Below are 25485 nucleotides of genomic sequence, written 5' to 3'. Positions count from 1 at the left end.
CAAATGCTTAGCTCTCTCGACAAGAATACACCCATGTAGAAACTTGGGAACTGTGTAGAGCTATTCTCACCTCAATCACATGCAGTGAATACAAATGGCCAGATATATTGTTGCAATCACAGACACTTCAGACAACTAGCGAATCAGTAGTGACTTCAGACATTTTCTTTTACCCTCCCAGATAGTTGGATGACTTTGAAAACCTCAGTCAGGAGGAGTCAGAAAGGAAGTGTTGTTAACTAGGAATTGAAGAAGCAGCAGATCAGAAAGACGTGATCTCACCATCAACACAGAGGATGAAGTGACCATCGGTTCCAGAGGACCACAGTTATCCAGTAACAGAAATAGAACAACAGTTATCACAGCAACTGCACCCTCCAGGGGAATGACACTCTCTAGAGAAGGAAGATCTCTTAGAACAAGCATATACTAGAAGAAAAGCTATTAGGAGATCTACATGATTTGAAGACAATGTCTGTAATTTATTTTCAAAAACTGACAAAAGAGGAACTGCTTAGAAACGACTTTTTTTAATAAATAATTTTATTTGTCATCTATTTTGCTTAACTTCAAACTGAAAATAATAAAGCATACACATAATTTTGTATCTTTTATGAAAAGCAGGATGTTTAGAGAATTGCTATTGTGACTTCACTGTCCCATCTTACATGCCATAGTCATGTGACTTCTACTTTAGTGTACAAACTGTGGCAGCCATTTTAGCACACATCACTTGAAGCGCAGACAACTTTCCATGCTTGAAAATGTGAAGGCTAATGGGGATGAGAAGATTAAAACTGAAAAGCTCAAGCTAGGTCATGGGAGGATCAAGTTGACTGGAAAAGAGGAGCAATTTGAGAGTTAACTGGAAGTTCGATGTTGACATCCCTAGCTTTCTGAGTTTTTTTTGCTGAGCTTGTCAGAGTTGTCCAGTTATCTGGGAGGGCAAATGACCATGTATCAAGGCTTACGCCTTGAAATATCTCTTCTATCTGATTGTTTAACACTGATATGCAGTGCTGAACCTGTGCAAATACTTAAGAGATGGCCCAATTAGCTCAAAAGCAGGACCAGAATGGAGAACTAATTTCTTGATCTGTAAAAATTGTTACACTGAGATTTATCAATTTTATTTTACCATATCACATTTAAGGTAGAGTAATAGAGATGTACAGCACAGAAACAAACCCTTTGGTCCAACTCATCCATGCTGACGAGATTAATCTAGTCCCATTTTTTCAGTACTTTACCCATTTTCCTCTAAACCCTTCCGATTCATGTACCCATCCAAATCTCTTTTAAATGTTGTAATCATACCAGCCTCCACCACTTCCTCTGTCAGCTCATTCCATACATGCATCATGCTTTGCATGAAAAAGTCGCTCCTTAAATCCCTTTTAAATCCTTACCCTCTAAGTCTGCACTCCCCCCCCCCCCCCCTCCTCTCCCCTCCCCCCATCCCAGAGAAAAGACCTTATTTAATCATCCTATCCATGCCCCTCATGATTTTATACACCTCTGTAAAGTCATCCCTCAGCATACAACGCTCCGGGGAAAACAATCCCAGCCTCTCCCTAAAGCTCAAACCCTCTAGTCCTGGCACCATCCTTGTAAATCTTTTCTGAACCCATTCAAGTTTAACAACATTTTTCATTTGGCAGGGAGACTAGAATTCCACACAATATTCCAAAAGTGGCCTAATCAATAACCTGTACAGCCACAACATGACCTCTCAACTCCTATCCTCAATGCTATGACCAATAAAGGAAAGCATACAGAATGCCATTTTCACTATCCTATCTGCCTGCGACTCCACTTTCAAGGAGCTATGAACCTGCACTCCAAAGTATCTTTGTTCAGCAACACTCCCCCGGACCTTACCATGAAATATGTAAGTCCTGCTCTGATTTGCCTTTCTAAAGTGAAGCACCTCACATTTATCAAAATTAAATTCCATCTGCCACTCCTTGGCCCATTGGCCCATCTGATGAAAATTCCATTGTACTTTGAGGTAACCTTTGCTCTCCAGTACACCTCCAATTTTGGTGTCATCTGCAAACTTACTAACTATACCTGTTATGCTCACATCCAAATCATTTATATAAATGACGAAAAGCTGTGGACCCAACATCGATCCTTGTGGCACATCACTGGTCACAGGCCTCCAGTCTGAAAAGCAACCCTCCACCACCACCATCTGTCTTCTACCTTTGAGCCAGTTCTGTATCCAAATGGCTAGTCGTCCCTGTATTCTATGAGTTCTAACCTTGCGAACCAGCCTACCAAGAGGAACCTTGTCGAATGCCTTACTGAAGTCCATATAAATCACATTCACCACTTTCCCTCATCTATCCACTTTGTTACTTCTTCAAAAAGCTCAGTCAAGTTAGTGAGATATGATTTCCCATGCACAAAGCCATGTTGACTATCCCTAATCAGACCTTGCCTTTCTGAAAACACGCAAATCCTGTTCCTCAGGATTCCCTCCAACAACTTGCCCATACTGATATCAGGCTCACCAGTCTATAGTGCCCTGGCTTTTCCTTACCACCTTTCTTAAATAGTGGCACCACGTTAGCCAACCTCCAGTCTTCCTGCACCTCACCTGTGACTATCAATGAGACAAATATCTCAGCAAGGGGCCCAGCAACCCAGCAATCACTTCCCTAGCTTCCCACAGAGTTCTCGGGTACAACTGATCAGGTCCTAGGGATTTATCCACTTTTGTACTTTTTAGGACATCCAGAACGTCCTCCTCTGTAATACGGATATTTTTCAAGATGTCACCACCTGTTTCCCCATTCTGTATCTTCCATGTCCTTCTGCAATGATGCAAGATACTCATTTAGTATCTCCCCCATCTCCTGTGGTTCCACACAAAGGCTGCCTTGCTCATCTTTGAGGGGCCCTATTCTTGTCCTTAATGTATCTGTAAAATCCCTTTGGATTATCCTTAACCCTTTTTGCCAAAGCTATCTCATGTCCCGTTTTTGCCATCCTGATTTCCCTTTTAAGTATACTCTTAGTACCTTTATATTCTTCTAAGGATTCACTCAACCTCTGCTGTCTATACCTGACATATTCTTCCTCATTTTTCTTGACCAAACCCTCAATTTCTTTTATCATCCAGCATTCCCTACATCTACCAGCCTTTCCTTTCACCCTAACAGGAATATACCATCTCTGGACTCGCATTATCTCATTTTTGAAGGCTTCACATTTTCCAGCCATCCCTTTACCTGCAAACATCTGCCCTCAATCAGCTTTTGAAAGTTTTTGCCTAATACCATCAAAATTAGCCTTCCTCCAATTTAGAACTTCAACTTTTAGATCCTGTCTATCATTTTCCATCACAATTTTAAAAGTAATAGAATTATGGTCACTGGCCCCAAAGTGCTCCCCCACTGACACCTCAGTCACCTGCCCTGCCTTATTTCCCAAGAGTAGGTCAAGTTTTGCATCTTCTCTAGTAGGTGCATCTACACACTGAATCAGAAAATTTTCTTGTATACTTAACAAATTCCTCTCCATCTAAACCCTTAACGCTGGCAATATCAGTCTATGTTTGGAAAGTTAAAATCCCCAACCATTACTACCCTATTATTCTTACAGATAACCAAGATCTCCTTACAGATTTGTTTCTCAATTTCCTACTGACCATTGTGGTGATGGTGGTAGGGATCAACAGTATAATCCTGATACGATAATCATCATTTTCTTATTTCTCAGTTCCGCCCAAATAACTTGCCCTGACATATTCCCAGGAATATTCTCCCTAAGTATAGCCGTAATGTTATCCCTTATCAAAAATGTCATTCCCTTCCTTCACTTGCCCCCCCCTTTCTATCCTTCTTATAGCATTTGTATCTTGGAACGTTAAGCTGCCAGTCCTCCATCCCTAAGTCACATCTCAGTAATTGCTATGACATCACAGTTCCATGTTCCTAACCATGCTCTGTGTTCATTTGCCTTCCCTGTTCGGCCTCTTGCATTGAAATAAATGCAGTGTAATTTACTTGGTTAACTACTTTGTCTCTGCCTGCCCTGACTGTTTGACTTGATCCTTTTCCCAACTCACCATCTCTCTGGGTCACTCACCCACCCACTCCCAACCTTACTTAAATTCTCCCAAGCAGCTCTCACAAATCTCCCCACCAGTGTATTGCTCCCCTTCCAATTCGGGTGCAATCTGTCCTTCTCATAGGGATTACTTCTACCCCAGCAGAGATTCCAATGGTCCAAAAATATGAACCCTCTGCACCAGCTCCTTGCCCATGTATTCATCTGCTCAATCCTCCTATTCCTACCCTCACTAGCTCATAGCAATGGAAGTAATGCAGATATTACTACTCTTGAGGACCTCCTTTTTAAAATTCCTGCCTAAATTCCTATATTCTCCCTTCAGAATCTTATCCTTTTTCATTCCTATGTCATTAGTTCCAATGTGTAGAACAACCTCCTGCAGGTCCCACTCCCCTTTGAGAATATTCTGCACCCTCTCTGCAATATCCTTGTTCCTGGCACTAGGGAAACAACATAACATTCTGCTTTGTCAGTGTCGGCTACAGAAACGTCTGTCTGTGGTTCTGACTAGAGAGTCGCCTCTCACAATCGATCGCTTGGAAACTGACATACGCCTCATTACGTTAGAGCCAGTCTTGGTTCCCGATGCTCTGCTAAACTATGTTATCCGGCATTCGGTTATCCAGAATTCGATTAACCGAATGAAATACTCCTGCCCGTGTCCTTCGGAGAATCAAGGTACCTCTGTACAGATATTTTATATTTTTAAATTTTAATCAACAGACAGATCTCAATATAACATATAACCAAAAAGAACCCACTCTACTCATTATTAAAAATGACAGCAAGGTTACACTTAAAAACCATGCACTTATCTGTTCCTGTGCTGTGAGATCTCCCACACCAGTTCCTCCAAGGATGTAAATTTTGCTGTTTGTTAGTTTTTCTTAGACACACTCTGATACTTGAACGCAAACAGCAAAGGCAGTAGCTGTGCAGATGCACTGCTATGTCAGACAGCAGTGTAGGTCTCTCTCTTTCTCTCTAACGGCTGTTGTTTTCATATTTTCTCCCCAAAGTTCCAAAACAATGCAACAGCTTATAAAACAGTAATTACTGCTTGTGGAATTTGAGGAAAATACCTCCAACACCTAAAATACCTCAAAAAAGGAACAGCTCTTACAGCCACAATGTTTTTCCTGTTCTCCACCTTGGATTACCCATAACCATTTTTATATGTGGTTTTCTTAAATCAGAACTGTGGTGTTCACTATTTCATAAGGGGTGAGTTGCTGTAATTTCAGGTTTCAGGCTATCTGCTTCTAGTAGTCGGGCACAATGTTTGAGCCCCACATTTGGTCATGGAACTTCATATCTATCATGTCAAGTTATGGCAGGTCGCCTTCAGAGATCAAAGCAGTTTGTTGGTGTTTCCAAAGCTTATGGAAACTATAATGGTGATTTGGAAGTACAACTTCTAATAGTGCACTTCAAATTAAAAAGTCCAAATTCCACATGTTTCCAGTCCAGGGAAATGCATCCAATGTAACATTTGCCCGTTAAGCAGCATTCCTGAACCAAATGTTTAACCAGTCTACTTTGCTTCAAGATGGATTGAATGGTATGTGGTACAAATACGTGCAAAACAAATGTTCTCATGTAAAATTCACAGATATTGTCAGACCAGAAAATATCATACTTGTGTCCTCTGGTTATGCTTTATTTATTTTTTGCAGGATGACTCTATGAAAATTATTAGAAAATGGGCGACCAAACTGGAAGATAGAGGTGTACATGTTGTGATTGGTGGACACGAGTCTCCACACCCAAAAGGAGGTAAGCTATAGTTCACGAGTGTTTAATTTTGATAATTTGTGATATAATCCTTTTTTTTTCCTCTGCTGTAGATTGTAACGTCACCGGAACATCAGCCAGGGGCTTGGACTAGGGGGAATTTGTTAGGTGTGTCCAGGAGGGATTCTTGAGTCCATGTAAACAGTCCAACTCGAGAAGGGGCCATTCTAGACCTGGTATTAACCAGGCCAGGGCAACCATTTTGGGAACAGTGACCATAATACTGGGGGAAGGCTAACTATGGCAATGTTAGGCAGGAACTGGTGAATCTAAATGGGGGGCAACTGTTTGAGGGTAAATTCACATCTGGCATGTGGGAATACTTAAAGGCCAGATGGTTATCATTCAGGACCAACATGTTCCTGTTGAAATGAAGGATAAGGTTGGTTAGATTCGGGAACTTTAGTTGACAACAGAAATTGAGTTTAGTTGAAAACAAAAAAAGAGGTGTAAGGTTTAGGAAACTGAAGACAGACACAGCCCTCAAAGAATATAAAGAAAGCAGGAAACAACCCTTGGAAGGAGTTAGCAGGGCTAAAAGGGACCAGGAAATGTCCTTGGCAAACAAGATGAAGAAAAATCCCAAGGCATTATTCCATATATATAAGGAGCAAAAGGATAGTTAGAGAAAGGGAAGGTCCACTTAAGGACAAAAGAGGGAACTGAGGTATGGAGCCAGAGGAAGAAGATAAGATCCTTGATGAATACTTCGCACCAATATTCACAACAGAGAAGGACGTTATGGATGATGAGTTTCAAGATGGGTATGTTGATATTCAAAGGGCATATCAATATAAAAAAGGAGGAGTGTTAGGTATTTTAAAAAGCGTCAAGATAGACCTGTCATCAAGATCTAATGCGATCTATCCCAGCATGCTGAGGGAGGCAGGTGAGAAAATTGTTGGGGCCTTGTGTGAAATCTTTGTATCTTTTTAGTCATAGGACAGTTCCCAGAGGATTGGAGAATAGCCAATGTTGTTCCCTTGTTTAAGAAGGGCAACAGGGATAATCTCTGAAATTACAGACTGGTGAGCCTTATAGCAGTAGGAGGGAGATTATTGGAGAAGATTCTTAGGACAAGATTTACTCATATTTGGAAAAAATATAGACTTATTAGCGATAGGCAGTATGGCTTCATGGAGGGGGAGGGGGAGATGGTGTCTCACAAACTTGATTGAGATTTTTGAGAAAGTGACAAAGGTGAGTGAGGGCAGGGTGGTGGATGTTGTCAACATGGATTTTAGCAAGGCCTTTGACAAGATCCCTTATGGCATATAACGTCTTGTGAATCCTTGGTGAGCTGGTAAGATGGATACAGAACTGGCTTAGTTGTAGAAGACAGAGACGAGTGTTAGAAGGGTGTTTTCCTGATTGGAGGTATGTGAATAGTGGCATTTGCAGGGATCAGTGCTGTGACTCCTGTTGTTTGCAATATATATAAATAAGTTGGTGGAGAATGTAGGTAGTCTGATTAGTAAGTTTGCGGATGACACAAAGACTGGGGAAGTTGTGGATAGTGAGAAAGATTGTCAGAAAATACAGCGGGATATTGATAGGCTGGAGATGTGGGCAGGGAATTGGCAGATGGATTTTTATCCATTCATATGCAAGATGATGCAATTTGCAGGAGGGAAATATATGTAAATGGCAGAATGCTTAGAAGCACTAACATAAAGGGGGAATCTATGTGTACAGTTCCCTGAAAGTGGCAACACAATGATCAGGTGGTCAAGAATGTGTATGGCATGCTTGCCTTCATTGGTCAGGGCACAGTGTATAAAAACTGGCAAGTCATGTTGCAGCTGTGTCGGACTTTAGTTCGGCCACATTTGGAATATTGTGTACAGTTCTGACTGCCACATTACTAGAAGGATGGAAAGGCTTTGGAAAGGATACAGAAGCAGTTTACCAGAATGTTGTCTGGTTTGGAGGGTATTAGTTATGAAGAGAGATTAGACAACTTGGTTTGCTTTTGTTTGAATGTCAGAGACTGAGGGGCAAACTGATAAAAGTGCACAAAACTTTGAAAGGGATGGATCAAATGGATAGCCAGAGTCTTTTTCCCAAGGTAGAAATGTCAATTACTAGGGAACATAAGGTAAAAGAGGGAAATTTTAAAGGAAATGTGAGAGGCAAGGTTTCCACACAGCGGGTGGTAAGTGAGTGGAATGCGCTGCCAGAGTAAGTAGGAGAAATGGATACAAGAGCAACATTTAAGAGGCATGAATAGGTAGGGTGTAGAGGGATATGGACCATATAAAGGCAAAGGCTTTTAGTTTACAAAGGTATCATGGGTTGGCACACGCTTGGTGGGTGGTAGGGTCTGCAGCTGTGCTGTACTGTTGTTCAGCTGAGTGGTGATCATTTGTTGGGGCATTCTCAGCTTGAGTTCTGACAAATACGTGAGGACCAAGGAAAAAGCAGGAAGACCTTTGAGCTGAACAGGGGAGGCTAGATCTTTGAAAGTAAATGTTTGATATCATTTGAGAGAGAGTTTTAGTTGGATTTTGTGAGTCATCCAGAGTTAGAAAAGGAAAATGGCTACTGTATCCCAGAGGAAGGACCTGTTGTTGCCCTATTAAGTCCTAAGTAACACTTAATGCAGTAGTGCTTCGCCAAAGGGGAGGTTAATGAAGTTTCTCACAGCTGTTCTCTGAGCTTTGTACCACCTTTGGAAGTTTTTTGAAAGAGCAAAGTGAAGAGGTAAACAGTTTTAGCCTAGATCTTTAATAAGCCATTCAGAAGATTGTCATCACTGGTGGATAAAGCGAGGTCCTAGACATATATAAAGCACAGAAACAGACCCTTCGGTCCAACTTGTCCATGCAGACCAGATATCCTAAATTAATCTAATTTGCCAGCACTTGGCCCATATCCCTCTAAACCCTTGTTATACTCATCCAGATACCTTTCAAAATATTGTAATTGTACCAGCCTCCACCACTTCCTCTGACAGTTCATTCAGTACACACATCACCCTCTGCGTGAAAAAAGTTACCTCTTAAGTCCCTTTTAGATCTTTCCCCTCTCACCATAAACTTTAGTTCTGGACTCCCCCAACCCAGGGAAAATACCTCGTCTATTTACGCTTTCCTTGCCCCTCGTGATTTTGTAAACCTCTAGAAAGTCACCCTTCAGCCTTCGACGCTCCAAGTAAAACAGCCCCAACTGATTCAGCCTCTCCCTGTAGCTCAAATCCTCCAACTCTGGCAGCATCCTTGTAAATCTTTTCCGAACCCTTTCAAGTTTCACAACATCCTTCCGAAAGCAGGTAGACTAGAATTGCACACAATATTCCAAAAGTTGCCTAACCAATGTCCGTTACAGTCACAACATGACCTTCTAACTCCTGTACTCAATGCTCTGACCAATGAAGGAAAATATACTAAATGCCTTCTTCACTATCCTGTCTTCCTGTGACTCCATTTTCAAGGAACTATGAACCTGCACTCCAAGGTCTCTTTGTTCAGTAACACACCCCAGAACCTTACCATTAAGTGTGTAAGTCCTGCACTGAGTTGCCTTTTTAAAGTGCAGCACCTCACATTTATCTAAATTAAATCCCATCTGCCACTCCTCGGCCCATTGGCCCATCTGTTGAAAATCCTGTTGTACTCTGAGATAACCTTCTTTACTGTATACTACACTTCAAATTTTGGTATCATCTGCTAACTGCTAACTTACTAACCTACTAACTATACCTCCTATGATCACATCCAAATCATTTATGTAAATAAGAAAAGCAGTGGACCCAGCACCGATGCTTGTGGCACATCTTTGGTCAAAAAGCAACCCTCCACCACCACCTTCTGTCTTCTACCTTTGAGCCACTTCTGTATCCAAATGGCTAATTGCCCCTGTATTCCATTGTGATCTAACCTTGCTAACCAGTCTACCATGAGGAACCTTGTTGAACGCCTTACTCAAGTCCATATAGATCACGTTCATCGCTCTAGCCTCATCAATCCTCTTTGCTACTTTTTAAAAAAAACTCAATCAAGTTACCAATCAAGTTACATGATTTCCCAAGAACACAGCTATGCTGACTATCCCTAATCAGTCTTTGTCTTTCCAAATGCATGTAAGTCCTGTCCCTCAGGATTCCCTCCAACAACTTGGCCACCACCAACGTCAGGCTCACCGGTCTATAGTTCTCTGGCTTTTCATTACCACCTTTCTTAAATAGTGGCACCGCATTAGCCAACCTCCAGTCTTCCAACACCAAGGTCCTGACTATCGATGATCCAAATATCTCAACAAGGGGCCCAGCAATCAGTTCCCTAGCTTCCCACAGAGTTCTAGAGTACACCTGATCAGGTCCTAGGGATTTATCCACCTTTCTGTATTGTAAGACATCCAGCATCACCACCTCTGTAATAGAGAGGCAGTTGAACAAAAGCTCAGCGGTTTCAGAGGGCAATTTTCAGAAAGTGCAATGAGAACATGTTCAAGTTGGGATTCATAAAAAAGACAAGATGTTTCCACTTAATATGTTGGGGGTGGACAGGCAGTGTAAGTCACTGAGGATCTGAGTGGTGGGTGATTTAGTCAGGGACCTGATCACAGGCAACGGTATCTTGGACAAGCAGAGCTTGTGGAAGGATGAGAGAAGACCAAGGAAGTTATTTGAGTAATTAAGTCAAGAGTTGATAAAATCATGGAAATATATACCAATGTCGGAGGAGCTCGTGCTGAGGTACAGTTGAACAATGCTGGATGGGAAATATGCACATGATATGATAAGGGGATTAACGTTCAGAACTACATCAGAAAAGGATTCCAAGTCCAGTTTTGTCTAAGCAATGGGAGGGAAGATGGAGTTTGTGATTTGTAAAATTACTGAAAATCTGAGGGAGTTTCCTCCCTGTCTGATTATTCTTACAGTTGCTCAATCCAGGTGTTCCAATGGTTTTGGATACAGAGTTTTGATTCAGAGACAGTATAGATTATATTGTTACCATTTGGAGCACTGAAATCCAGATAACTGTTCCCAGTGCAATGCTGTTTAGATATGGCATCTTTAAGGTTATGAAAACACTTGATGGGTTGGATATAAAGAATGTGTTTATATTTTACACAACACCAGGTTACAGTCCAAAAGGTTTATTTGGAAGCACTAGCTTTCGGAGTGCTGCTCCTTCATCAGGTGGTTGAAGGAGGATAGTAAAAGCTTTTTTAGGTATGTGCAAGGCAAAAAAATGGTTAGGACAAAAATTGGGCCCTTGAAGACAGAAACAGGGGAATATATTACTAGAAACAAAGAAATGGCAGAGGAATTAAATGGGTACTTCAGATCTGTGTTGACTTGGGAAGACACAAGCAATCTCCCTGAGGTAACAGTAGCTGAAGGACCTGAACTTAAGGGAATTTATATTTGCCAGGATTTGGTGTTGGAGAGGCTGTTAGGTCTGAAGGTTGATAAGGGGCCTGATGGTCTGCATCCCAGGGTACTGAAGGAGGTGGCTCGGGAAATCGTGGATGCGTTGGTGATTATTTTCCAGAGTTCAATAGATTCGGGGTCGGTTCCTGAGGATTGGAGGGTGGCTAATGTTATACCACTTTTTAAGAAAGGTGGGCGAGAGAAAGCAGGTAATTATAGACCAGTTAGTCTGATCTCAGTGGTGGGAAAGATGCTGGAGTCTATTATAAAGGATGAAATTACTGCACATCTGGATAGTAGTAACAGGATAGGACAGAGTCAGCATGGATTTATGAAGGGGAAATCATGCTTGACTAATCTTCTTGAATTTTTTGAGGATGTAACTATGAAGTTGGACGAGGGAAATCCAGTAGATGTAGTGTACCTGGACTTTCAGAAAGCTTTTGATAAAGTCCCACACAGGAGGTTAGTGAGTAAAATTAGGGTGCATGGTATTGGGGGCAAAGTACTAGATTGGATTGAAAATTGGTTGGCTAATAGGAAACAAAGGGTAGTGATAAACGGCTCCATTTCGGAATGGCAGGCAGTGACCAGTGGGGTACCGCAGGGATCCGTGCTGGGACCACAGCTTTTTACAATATATGTTAATGATATAGAAGATGGTATCAGCAATAACATTAGCAAATTTGCTGATGATACAAAGCTGGGTGGCAGGGTGAAAAGTGATGAGGATGTTAGGAGATTACAGGGTGACCTGGACAAGTTAGGTGAGTGGGCAGATGCATGGCAGGTGCAGTTTAATGTGGATAAATGTATGGTTATCCACTTTGGTAGCAAGAACAGGAAGGCAGACTACTACCTCAATGGAATCAATTTATGTAAAGGGGCAGTACAGAGAGATCTGGGTGTTCTTGTACACCAGTCAATGAAGGCAAGCATGCAGGTACAGCAGGTAGTGAAGAAGGCTAATAGCATCCTGAAGAAGGGCCTGTGCCCGAAACGTCGAATCTCCTGTTCCCTGGATGCTGCCTGACCTGCTATGCTGTTCCAGCAATAAAGTTTCAACTTTGATCTCCAGCATCTGCAGACCTCACTTTCTCCTAATAGCATGCTGGCCTTCATAACAAGAGGGATTGAGTATAGAAGCAAAGGGGTGCTTCTGCAGCTGTACAGGGCCCTGGTGAGACCACACCTGGAGTACTGTGTGCAGTTCTGGTCTCCAAATTTGAGAAAAGACATTCTGGCTATTGAGGGAGTGCAGCGTAGGTTCACGAGGTCAATTCCTGGAATGGCAGGATTACCTTACACTGAAAGACTGAAGCGACTGGGCTTGTATACCCTTGAGTTTCGAAGATTGAGAGGGGATCTGATTGAGACGTATAAGATTATGGAAGGATTGGACACTCTGGCAGTAGGAAACATATTTCCACTGATGGGTGGGTGCCGAACCAGAGGACACAGCTTAAAAATACGGGGTAGACCATTTAGGACAGAGCTCAGGAGAAACTTGTTCACCCAGAGAGTGGTGGCTGTGTGGAATGCTCTGCCCCAGAGGGCAGTGGAGGCCCACTCTCTGGATTCATTTAAGAAGGAGTTGGATAGAGCTCTCAAAGATAGTGGAATCAAGGGTTATGGAGATAAGGCAGGAACAGGATACTGATTAGGAATGATCAGCCATGATTATATTGCATGGCGATGCAAGCTCGAAGGGCTGAATGGCCTACTCCTGCACCTATTGTCTATTGTCTATTGTCTATTGCTCTGAAAGCTAGAGCTTCCAAATAAACCTGTTGGACTATAACCTGGTGTTGTGTGATTTTTAACTTTGTACACTGCAGTCTAACACCGGCATCTCCAAATCATGCTTATGTTTGTAGGCCAGACCAGAGCTAGAGACTGAAATTATTAGATAAACATTAACAAATCCAACAGAAAGTTCAGGAAGAAGTTGAGAACACAAGGAGCTGGCAGAGTGAATAGCACAGATGCTTTTCGGAGAAAGCTAGAGAAACACGAGGCGAGAAAGGAATAGAAAGATATGTGTGTAGGTTTAATGAAAGAAGGTGAGAAGTTTGTTCAAGTATTAACATAGGCTTAGGCCTTGTCAGACTGAATGGCTTGTTGCTGAGTGCGACATTCTTTAGGAACCAGTCTCAAGAAGAAACTTATCATTTACATCGGAATTAATTGCAATAAATATGCGCAGAAAAAGCAGGTAAAATATTGCACTGGAAATAATAGCGATCGCATTAAATGTAAATTATGCAATCAGACAAGTGTACTTAAATGTTCTGTGAAAGGAAAATGTTACACAGACTGTGTAGTTCCAAAATACCCATTCATTATACATTTCTAAGAAATCCTTTTCAAAATATGAAACTGTTTCTTAAGCATTGGGGGAAAAAAACTTCAGTGATGAAAACATTAAAGCAGGAGAGGGACCTGTGGGATTTTTAAAAAAACTGACCTTTACATATCTGGTGTCAATTCTAGTGTATGACTGGAATTGAGTAAAGTTTCCTCAGAAACTGCTAGGTGTGAAAATGTCATGTTAGTGAGAATACTGTTCACAGTTGGTGCTTATCATTTCACAATTCACACTTGATACCCCAGCAGTTATCAAGCAATAAAACCTGTTCCTAGGCTTATGAGAGAAATGCGATGCTGCACTTTGCATTTATTTTTCGTTTGTTTACCGGTGAATCTTTTGAACTTTATAAGTACTCGGTGAACACATCCCGCAAACAGTTAAACACTGCATTTTAAGACAGTGGGATATTGTGACATGATCTGCTGAATTGTCAGCACAACAAGATCGATAAAAGGAATAAATAACAGTGAATCTCTGATTATAAAATAATGAATCAGCCCTCCCACCAAAAGGTGAACAACAATATGAAGCAAGTGGAAAGGCTACGACTACACATCAAATAAATCCTTTCCTATGTCACATAGCAGAAGCTTGATACAAACTTGCAGAAACTGCATTACAGTATGCAGTATGAGAACTTCACATTCTTATTCTTCTGGATCGTCAGTTAACATATTACTTTTTTGCAATGACATTGTAAATGTATCGCTGTGTTGGGAATATTTTTTGGGACTGCAAATCAGAGCTGTCAGAAAGCATTTTGCAGGGTTTCCTCTGTTTTAGTGGGTGCCGCTGCAACCAAGATGAAAGTTCTCTAAAGTCGGACTAAAGTGACAAATTTGATGGAAAACTGTTTTCGCAAGAGAAGAAATGGAGTAATCCCAGCTGGCATGTTGGGTGACAGTGAACGAGGAATCCCATATGGATTTTGACTATCTACATGTTTGTTAATCATTTGACAACACCCAATCAGAGTTTGCAGATGATACAAAATTAGGGAAATCAAGTATCCCATGGCCTTAAAGCATCAGTCAATTAGGTTAATGGAGACCTATTACTTGAGACATTGTGCGTGAAGTAGAGTTGACTACTAATAACTGTAATAAAGATGAGTTTCCATCCAGCTATTAATCAGTAACTAACAATGAATTCCTCGATCAATGATTAAGCCATGTAGGTGAAAGACGTGATAATTGTCCATGCATCAAAAATGCCCAATATCGGGCAGTGATTCACAAGACACACTGTTAGGCTGTAGAGCTGGATGTATAAGCGTGTAGTTCAGTTGGTTGGATGGTTGGTTTGCGATGGAGTACGATGTCAACAGTGTAGGTTACCACACAGGACTCTCCTTAACTTCACCCCTCACTGGAGGCATGATGACCCTCAGGTTCAACCAGCACTAGTCTCTCTAACAGGAGAGCAGTCCTATGGCCCAGTAGGGTACAGACATTTTACCTTTACCTATAAGAATGTCAGTGCTGATTCCCCTTATTAAAAATAAATAGCTACTACTGCTGTTTTCAATTCAGTGTCTGTACTGACCTCTATGTGAAACTTAAAATGTGCTGCAAGCTGAATTTACAAAGCACACATAAGAAAATCCACTTCTTGACGAGCATCTCCCAGAAAACTCATATAGAAGAGAAAAGCCCCTCCTGCCAAAAGAATGGATAGAGAACTCCAGTGCCATGGTGATGGTGATACTTTGTTGGCTCCTGCAGTTGAATCATATGATTTGTACTGAAGTGATTTTGGATCATGTGACACCAGGATTGACTGCCTTCCAAGTTAAAGTGCAATGCACAAGTTATGAATGGTTTTGCTGCCAGAGTTTACACACATTTTCTTTCCAAGGTTTTTGATATCAAACACTACAATATGGAATTAAAGAGAAGCCTAAAAAGAAAGCCCTTTTAATATAGTTTATAAAGTACATCTGTTTGTCCAGTTTGCGTCTTTGATTTGGTGTTGAATGCATTAATGTGGAATCCCTGATGGTGTTTGTTTAATTTGGTACCCCCCTGCTTTGACTAGGAAGTGAATACAGTGATTAATACTGGCATCATTGTAGAAAATTTGGACTGGCAATCATGGGGAATGGACATTTTGAATAGACTGAGGGGAAGTTGCCCTGTTGGTACAAGCATTGATTGTCTGCCCAGCATAGTTGGATCCAATCCTCTGGTTACACCAACACCTACTGCATTGTGGGAACCTCTTTACTTAGTAAAATAGTTTGCATGGGAACTGAATTTCATTTGATCTCAAACTCTGATATTGAAAGCACAAGATTTTATGAAAATTTATGTGAAGTATTCTTGTTCCACTTAAATAACAGGAAAAGAAGGGAAGGAATTTGGAATCTGAGATGTTTTGAATTCTTTTTATCTAGTAAAGTAATTCTCGTTCATTTGTTGGATAAATGTCTTTCAGCAATAAAACAGTTCCTAATAGTTCAATATGTTCTGTTCCTTAAAGATCTGGCTCAGATTCCTTTATCAACCATTGAGACTTCACTTTGTGTTCAGTGCTGAATTAGTAAAGACTCTTTTAGACCAGGAAGATTAGATTAGATTACTTACTGTGTGGAAACAGGCCCTTCGGCCCAACAAGTCCGTACCGACCCGCCGAAGCGTAACCCACCCATTCCCGTACATTTACCCCTTTACCTAACACTACGGGCAATTTAGCATAGCCAATTCACCTGACCTGCACATCTTTGGACTGTGGGAGGAAACCGGAGCACCCGGAGGAAACCCATGCAGACACGGGGAGAATGTGTAAACTCCACACAGTCAGTCGCCTGAGTCGGGAATTGAACCCGGGTCTCTGGCGCTGTGAGGCAGCAGTGCTAACCACTGTGCCACCCCAGGTTTATTGCTAAATCTATACCCAGTTTCCTGACTTGGTCTGTACTGTTGGTAAGTGTAGCAGATTTAATATCATGATTGGAGGCAGGGGAAAAACAAATTAACCAGGAGTGTTGCTGATGAATCCCATTGTGATTCCTTTTTTGGAAAATGCGCACACATGGACAGCATTGGGTAATGTTGGCAATAATGTCTGCACGTGAACAAGCCTGCTATTATGCACTGTCTGGGATCACACTGGCCATTTGGTTGAGCTATATTATTGTGTTGAGATGGACCAAACTCCAACTATATTCTGGGGAGGAAAAGAATGAAGGGGGCATCAAAAATATGAAAAGGGCATAATCGAACAAATCTATTTCTGTTCTCATTGTAGAACTGCATGTGCTTATTCCACCTATTGTCTGAGATCGTATCAAATAACTCTTGGTGCTACATTACAAAATTCTATGAAACCGTGAATATTTATAGCTGGCATTTGTACAGGATCAGAAATGCTACTGTTAATTTCTGTTCATGTTGCTAAAGCATGTGCAGTGCATGTGGGGCGCTTGGTGTAGGTCATATGATGTTAACAGACATCATATTTCATATATTATATCGAGATAATACACAAAACAGATTGTGTTTTAAGGTGGTAATGCATTGTCAGCCTAAGGTAATATTGAACCACTGCAAATTAAGAGTTATCCTGAAATAATATTTGAAGTTATGATGGATTTTGTTTCACTCTGGTCCATGAGGATCACAAATTGTGTGTTGAAGTCTTTGAGATTTGTTCTTAAAAAGGAAAAACTTGTTTCTGTATTTCAGTGGGTTTTGCCAAGAATCAGGCCATTGTACAGAGTTTTGGGAGGTTCCTTTGTTTCCTCGATGCGGTAAGTATGCAATTAATTTTGCAGAAAATATGCTTTTATTATTAGTCGTTCTGAAGTACTGGTTACACTGTCCAATTAATGCTATGGTAAAGTGGACAGGATATCATTGATGTTTATTTGATTAGACATATTTGCATCTAAAGTTGTCTCCTGGGAATAATTGTGCAGTATTAACTGACAATCAGACTCAAAGTTGGTTGTGATCTCTGTCAGTCCACAAGAATTGAATTCTGTGCTCTCCAGAGGGGATATTAGACTGGTGTTGACATACATTGCAACAACGATTGTATTTCAAAAGCAATTGTACATTCTCCCCGTGTCTGCGTGGGTTTCCTCCAAGTGCTCCGGTTTCCTCCCACAGTCCAAAGATGTGCAGGTCAGGTGAATTGGCCACGCTAAATTGCCCGTAGTGTTAGGTGCATTAGTCAGAGGGAAATGGGTCTGGGTGGGTTACTCTTCGGATGGTCAGTGTGGATTTGTTGGGCCGAAGGGCCTGTTTCCTCGCTGTAGGAAATCTAATCTAATTCATTTGCTCAGAAGTAGATTGTGAGCCCATTACAGAAAAGAACATACCATTTTTTTTTTCTCAGGCTACACCTTTAAAATACAAGATGGTTCTGGTGTAGCTGGAACCAGGGAATGTCACCTGCAAAGGAATTTTGTGAATGATTGACACAGTGCTACTTGCCATTTGATTTTGCTGTTTTCATTGGTCACCAGATTGGTTCATGTAACACTTTAGGCATCTGTGGTGAAAGGGTTAAAATTGTGTCCCAATACATGTGTGAATCTAACCGAAAATGGAAGGTGTCGCTTAGTCCCGTGTGAATCTTATTACACACCTTCCCGTGTGAATCTTCTTATCTGTATGTGACCAGAATGGAATGTGTTTTTCAGCCTTGCTCTGCTGTTCACATGAATGTTTAGATCTCGAAAAGAGTATATCAGCTGGAAAAGTCTCCAGTTCGGTAGAGTCTGCTCCGGGGTTGCGTTTAACCGCCGAGCGTGGGTTGTTGGCAACCGCTCTACGAGAACTGACGGCTCCCAGTTCCGGTAACACGTAGAGTGAGTATAAACCAGACCCGTTGTAAGTACGAGACCTGGTTGTGGCGACGCTGCGGGGAATAAAACACTTATATTCTAGCAGACTCGCCTCTTGGCTGTTTGTTCTGTGTCAGACTACTTTCCTGCGAGCCTGGTCCTTGACCTTGAGAATTTTTTAAAACATTTTGGCGTAGTCGGCAGGATCAATCGCAATTGAGGAAAGATTTTGATACAGAACAATGTTTTGGAAAAAGGCTAAGAAACCAGAGGAACAAACTGTGGAGGTCCCGACCGTCCCGGGATGGCATGGACCGTGGCATGGCGTGGCAGTTTGTTTGAGAAATGGTGGGGGGCGACCGGAGAACTGGGAGGCCGAGGGCGTAGGAACCCCAGGGTCGCTGCTGTCCACCCTTGAGAGGATCCCAGTCCTGCCGAAGAACCCCTTGCCTGGGGTACAGCGGAGGATGTGGGCCTGTGCGGCGGCTTGTAGACAACAGTCAGACAAGCGCCAAAAAGCTGAAGCAGAATTAGCCCTCCTGAAACATGAGCAGGGACTCAGTTCGGGAGATGCCTCTATGTTGAGGCAGGAAATTATGAAGTTAAAAGCTGAATTGACAGCATTAACTGAACTAGCAGGACGAACTATTATGTATCTGTCTGCTAAGAAACGGAAAGAGAAAAGGAAGGTCCCTCGAACCCCGGACCCAGTACAAGTACGGGCGTTTGTAGCCCAGTTAAATAACGGGGATCGGTGGGATATCGATCATTGGGATGGGAACATTTGGGGAGATTCAGATGATCAGTACGAAGAGGACCTACTCGTACTCCAAGCTAAACCAGTGGTTAGGAGAAAGCAGGTTCAGAGACGTCTCCCAGTGCAACGGGAGGTAATGTTAGATGAGGAAGGAAACCCTATACGGAATGCACAAGGGGAGGCAATTATGCATGAATTACCGCGGGCTCAGCCTCCTGCAGAATTCTCTGAATTAACGGAAGATTTCACTACCGATGAGGTGCTGTTTATCACCCAGAAAACCCGACGTAATCCTGGGGAGCCGTTAGAGCTATGGCTAATTCGGCTCCTCGAGGAAGGGGGGCAACAAGTGCAGGTAGACTATCAGGATGCTCCCAAGTTTGCTGGATTAGCAAAGGATGCTGCCATAGACCTGGGGTACCGCAAACAAGCCAAGGATATGGTAATAGATCGCAGTATGGGGACCTTATTTGGGATGTATGCCAGGGCAGTGGCCGAACAGTATCCCTTCCCGTCCGATTGGCCCCCCTTGGAAGGAACTTGGACAACAATTAAGGAAGGGGTTCAGAGGCTAACCCGTTTGTGTGTGCGGGATGCCCTGTTGCTGGGAGTGCTGGACGAGGTAGATAACACAAATGTTAGTAGACAGACTAGAGACCACCTAGTGAAGACTGCACCCCCCATTATAAACCACTGTTATTAACCATAATGTTGAGTGGACGGGGAGAAACCCTAGGAGATGCCCGTAGTATGATGAGGGAGATGGGTGGTTTGAGGGATTGGGGACCCACAACCCGTGCTTCTCAGGGGGGCACGGAGGGGCGTCGCCCTGAGGCTCGGGCAGGGGGAAAAGTAAACCCTAATCAAGGAAGTAACCAAGGCCCCTCACGGCGTGCTTTGTGGCAAGCTTTGATACGGGCGCAGGTCCCAGCATCGGAGATTGATGGCCTACCTACACCGGAATTAAAAAACTTATGCAGACGAAAGGGACTGAAGGTGTCCCGGGTAGAGACGGAGTCCCGACCCACTATGGAAGACCTAGTGGAATTACTAACACAAAAATGTCAGACACGGGGTCCGGTTGTTAATGAGCCTCGAAGGGGTAGAACTTCCACTTCCCAGCGGTGGGAATCCTCGGAGGACGAGGAGGAGGAGGAGGTACGGCCTCCCCTCCGAGAGTGTTATAAAGTGGATAGGCGTGGCCGGAAACCTAGTAAGAAAGGCAAGAACAAAGAAGGGCGAGGCAAACGTCTTTACCCAGTGCTGTCTGGGGAAGATGAATGGGAGGAACAATAGGAATCGGGCCAAGCCCCAAGGGTTTGCCCACGAACGAGCCAATGGTCAGCAGACGACATTCGACCTCATGTATCATTGACTATCTATTGGCGCAAATCCGTCCAAACCGTTATGGCTCTAGTGGACACAGGGGCGGAGGCCACCTTAATCTATGGGACGCCCCATAAGTTTAAAGGAACCCCAGTCACGCTGGTTGGGCTGGGAGGTAATCTGATTGAAGGAAAAACAGTACAATTGCCCCTAAAGATAGGTACAATGCCCATTAAAACTTATTCAATTATCATTACACCAGTTAGAGAATGGATCCTGGGAATGGACATTCTGGCCGGTTTAACACTTCACCTCCAACAAGGGAAGTTTGAATTTGGAATCACGAAAATGGCTTTGCGCTGTAGGACGGTGTGAGTGGGAAAGGTTAAAATGGACCCCTTCCCCATCCCGATCGCCGATCGCGTAATAAGTCTTAGACAGTATAGGATTCCCGGCGGACATAAAGAAATATCCGCCACAATTAAGGATTATTTGGAAGCGGGAGTGCTTAGGACATGCACCACGGCGTGGAATAACCCCTTATGGCCCGTACATAAAGCCGATGGGTCATGGCGGATGACGGTAGATTATCGGCAACCAAACCGTCACACTCCGGCCTTGACGGCAGCGGTCCCGGATGCCGTCACTATTATAGGACGAATCCAACATCATCCAGGGGTGTGGTACGGAGTAATTGATTTGGCTAATGCCTTCTTCACAATTCCTATTCCCGAAGATAGGCAGGAACAGTTCGCATTCACTTGGGAGGGTAGACAATTCACGTTCACGCGATTGCCCCAAGGATATCTGCATAGCCCTACTATCTGCCACCGGATAGTTGCAGAACACTTGGCTGCCTTTAAAGTGCCTGACGAAGTGATGATCTCGCACTATATTGACGATATGATGATACAGGGGACAAGTCAGAAGCAGGTTCAGGAATTGCTGGACCAACTGGTTCAACATATGCGAGGATATGGGTGGGAGATCAACCCAGCCAAAATCCAGGGTCCCTCACAAACAGTAAAATTCTTAGGAATCGTGTGGAACAAGGGGGAAAGGGAAATCACTGCGAAAGCTAAAAATAAGATTCAGGTCTTTGCCGTCCCTCACACCCAGAAGGACGTGCAGCAATTTATTGGGTTATTCGGATTCTGGAGACAGCATATTCCCCATTTAGGACAAATTTTAAAACCTTTGTATCGAGTTACGAGGAAAAAGGCAGCGTTCGAATGGACGGAGGTCCATCAAACTGCATTTGAAATGGCCAAGCAAGCGATACAGCAAGCTGTATCCTTGGGAAAGATACAGTCAGGACCTGTAGAACTGCAAGTCTCAGCACAGGGGGATTATGCCAATTGGAGCTTATGGCAAAAACAGGGAAGAACCCGTAAGCCATTGGGATTTTGGTCCCGAAAATTACCCCCGGCAGGGGAACGGTATACCCCCTTTGAGAAACAGTTATTAGCATGCTACTGGGGCTTGGTGGAAACCGAAGCCCTGACCATTGGACATGAAGTGATCATGAGAACAGCTATCCCTATTCTTCCGTGGGTACTTAGTGACCCCACTACCCACCGAATAGGAACTGCCCAAGAGAGCAGCATCATTAAATGGAAATGGTATGTGTCGGAGAGAGTGCGGACTGGACAGAAAGGAGTGTCAGTCCTACATGAGCAAGTGGCGGAGGCCCCTGAGGAAGGGGAAAAACGGTTTGAGGTGATTGAATACAAGGAATCACCCGTTAAGATGGGAAAACGGTATGATGAACTGACCCCGGATGAACAAGCCACGGCTTGGTTCGTAGATGGGTCAGCCCAATGGAAAGCGGGACAGCGTAGATGGAAAGCTGCCGCCTTTAACCCAAAACAAGGCACTACCCTAGAAGAATTAGGGGAGGGAAAAAGTAGTCAGTGGGCAGAATTAAAAGCAGTGCATATGGTAGTCATGCAAGCAGGGGTCATGGGAGTTTGTTTGTTCTCTGACTCGTGGTCAGTGGTTAACGGCATGACACAATGGATGCCAACTTGGCAGGCCAATCAGTGGATGATCCAGAATAGGGAAGTATGGGGTAAACAGTTATGGGAAGATATATGGGAGAAAGCTCAATACCTGGTCATATACATCACCCACGTAGATGCCCATACATCTCGAAATGATGTGGAAGCTCTACATAACCGATATGTGGATGGTATCGTCCGAACCATGATTGTGCAAAGGGGCACCTCAGTGGACCTAGCTAGATGGGCACACCTTAAGGCTGGGCACTGGGGAGTGCAAGGAACCTTGCAATGGGCTCGAGACCGAGGAATAGATCTTATGGTAGATGATGTTAAGACTGCAGTAAACCAGTGTGAGCAGTGTCAACATCAGCGGCAGGGAGTGCCCCAACACATGATGGGACATATCCATCAGGGGGATGGTCCGGGACAGAGCTGGCAAATGGACTTTGTGGGTCCCTTACCCTCCTCACAAGGATGTAACCACATATGTACAGCTGTGGACACTATGTCTGGGGTTTTGGTAGCCCATCCCTGTCGTCACAACAATCAACAGGCTACCTTGCGATGTTTAGATTTGATTGAACAATTTTATGGATTGCCCATACAGGTCCAGAGTGACAATGGCTCCCATTTCACAGGAAGGGTGGTAAAGCAGTGGTGTCACGATAACCACGTGGAATGGGTTTATCATGTACCCTATCACCCACAAGCTGCGGGACTTATAGAACGAATGAATGGGCTTCTGAAGTCCTCACTACGAAAAGCAGGAGGTTGCAATGACTTAACAGGTTGGAAGAAGCAACTAATTCGGGTGGTGAAACAAATTAATAACCGCCCATTAGGAAATGGGGTAACACCCTTGAATAGGATGATACGAGTATGTGATACCCCAAAGACTCAGCCTATTAAAATGTGGAGATTCGCTGAGGAAGCTGATATTCCCGTAAGGGCCACGCCGGCTTCGGCTGGACTGGACCTACGAGCACTAACTGCCCAGACTTTGATCCAACAGAAACCTACGGTGATTAAGACCGGATTAGGATTGATTTGTCCCCCTGGAACCTATGGGCATATCCTCCCGCGGTCGGGACTGTCACTAAAGGGGATTGATGTGATGGCAGGCGTAATTGACGCGGACTACCAAGGGGAGTTGGGGGTGGTCCTGGTCAACATCACTGCTGAACCTTACGTGATACAGAAGGGGGACAGAATAGCGCAATTGGTCATTAAGCCATGTAACCTTACAACGGTGGAAGAGACGGGAGCTCCCGTTACGGTTACTGAGCGTGGGACGGGGGGATTTGGGTCTACTGACACTAAGGGGGCCAAGGTATGGGTGCGCCAGACGACCGGCCCCCCCAGGCCGGCCGAAATCATAGCACAGGGGAAGGACAGTCTGGTCACCATTATGTACCCCGGGGACCCGACCTGGGCAAACGTCCCGGCGAACCAGTGCTACTTACGTGAGACCTAAATAATGTTGTAATTGCTATGCACCCGCAGGCTGGCCCTCCGCCTTGAACATGGGGTGGTCATGGGGATTGCGACTCCTATTGGCGATGTTCGCGATCGGATGGCCACTCCAGGGCATCGGTATCATGGCCTGGACGCTGGTACCGGTCGCCCGCCATGAGGTGCGGTGGGAGGCCAGTAGCCAGCGACGGACGCAGGACAATTTTACATGTGAACCCGGTCAGCAGTGCGTTGTTCTGACTCTCACCAGCGACTGTCAATTGTACACGTGTGCACAGTGCTACATGCGCCGGGATGGGGAAAAATATGACATATCGTTCATACCGGCTAATTGCACCCTGGTGGTAAATGCCCAAGTCAAGACGTGTTTGTGGGACCGACGCACCCAGACATGCGGGACAACGGGGACTCATTGGAGCGTCACAGCTCGGGGGGAAGATCTGTGGCTGCGCAATGCCACCGATATTCGGAATCGTCATCGATTCATGTGGTTAATAATGGTACTGCCCTCGACGAACGCCCCGTCTGAGGCGTTATTAAACCCCACGCGGGGCGGGCCAGCACCGAAGAGGGGTGCCACGGGGGGCGTGCGGTCGCATCGAACACAGTTGGCCCCTATTATGTCAACTTGTCAACAGATGGCCCGGGCGGTACTGCACACTGATGTTCATTGGCGGGTACAGTTGCCCCTCATACCCGAGTGTCATACCAAGAGGCGGCGACGAGCGTGGTACGACACCCTGCTGGGAGGCGCAGGAACTGTTATGGGTATCTCGAATGCCATTGACTCTGAGGTAACCCGTACTAAATTATCTAACACGGGACAGGCCACCTCACAAGGACTACATACTATTGGAAGGTGGATGCCATCCATAATGATGACTCAAGGAGAGACAGCTGAAATAATGATACGATCTCTGCAATGGGAACTGGATGTCTGGGGTGCCACTCAGGAACTGTTTGAGAACATTACGGCTCAGTTAAATTGGACTGCCTGTCATATTCAAATGTTGCATGCTCAAATACAGAAAGAACGCTTTTTGCGTGTGGTAACATCCCCCAATGTACAAGCGTGGAGGAGAATATGGAATGTATCTGAGAAATTGTGGATGATAACCCATCCAGAGCGAACATGGTGTAACGCAACTATGTGTAACGGATACTTTGTTACCATGAATGTAACCCACACTGTTACGGTCTGTCGATATTATGTATTACCAGTGATTACATCTTCTGGATATTATTTTCTGAAAGAATACATATGGGCATAATGTAACACATGTATTGGGCCAAGCAGTGGAATGTGGTGTGTCCCAATACATGTGTGCTCATAATGTAACACATGTATTGGGCCAAGCAGTGGAATGTGGTGTAAAATTATGTCCCAATACATGTGTGATGGGCCAAGCAGTGGAATGTGGTGAAAGGGTTAAAATTGTGTCCCAATACATGTGTGAATCTAACCGAAAATGGAAGGTGTCGCTTAGTCCCGTGTGAATCTTATTA

General features: G+C 43.9%; 1 protein-coding gene across 1 annotated transcript in view; it reads left to right on the top strand.

Moving 5' to 3' along the window:
- Positions 1-25485, top strand: part of qtgal (queuosine-tRNA galactosyltransferase) — a 385611-nt gene that overhangs the window by 11760 nt on the left and 348366 nt on the right. Inside the window, exons 3-4 of the mRNA XM_043714488.2 lie at positions 5760-5859; positions 17315-17379. Of these exons, the coding sequence (XP_043570423.1) occupies positions 5760-5859; positions 17315-17379 (165 nt within the window). The remainder of the gene's footprint in view (positions 1-5759; positions 5860-17314; positions 17380-25485) is intronic.

This window comes from Chiloscyllium plagiosum, unplaced genomic scaffold, assembly GCF_037043375.1.
Source record: "Chiloscyllium plagiosum isolate Xiang-an unplaced genomic scaffold, Cpla_swu_hap1 HiC_scaffold_25, whole genome shotgun sequence".
Lineage (NCBI taxonomy): Eukaryota > Metazoa > Chordata > Chondrichthyes > Orectolobiformes > Hemiscylliidae > Chiloscyllium > Chiloscyllium plagiosum.
This window is presented reverse-complemented; position numbering and strand designations above follow the sequence as displayed.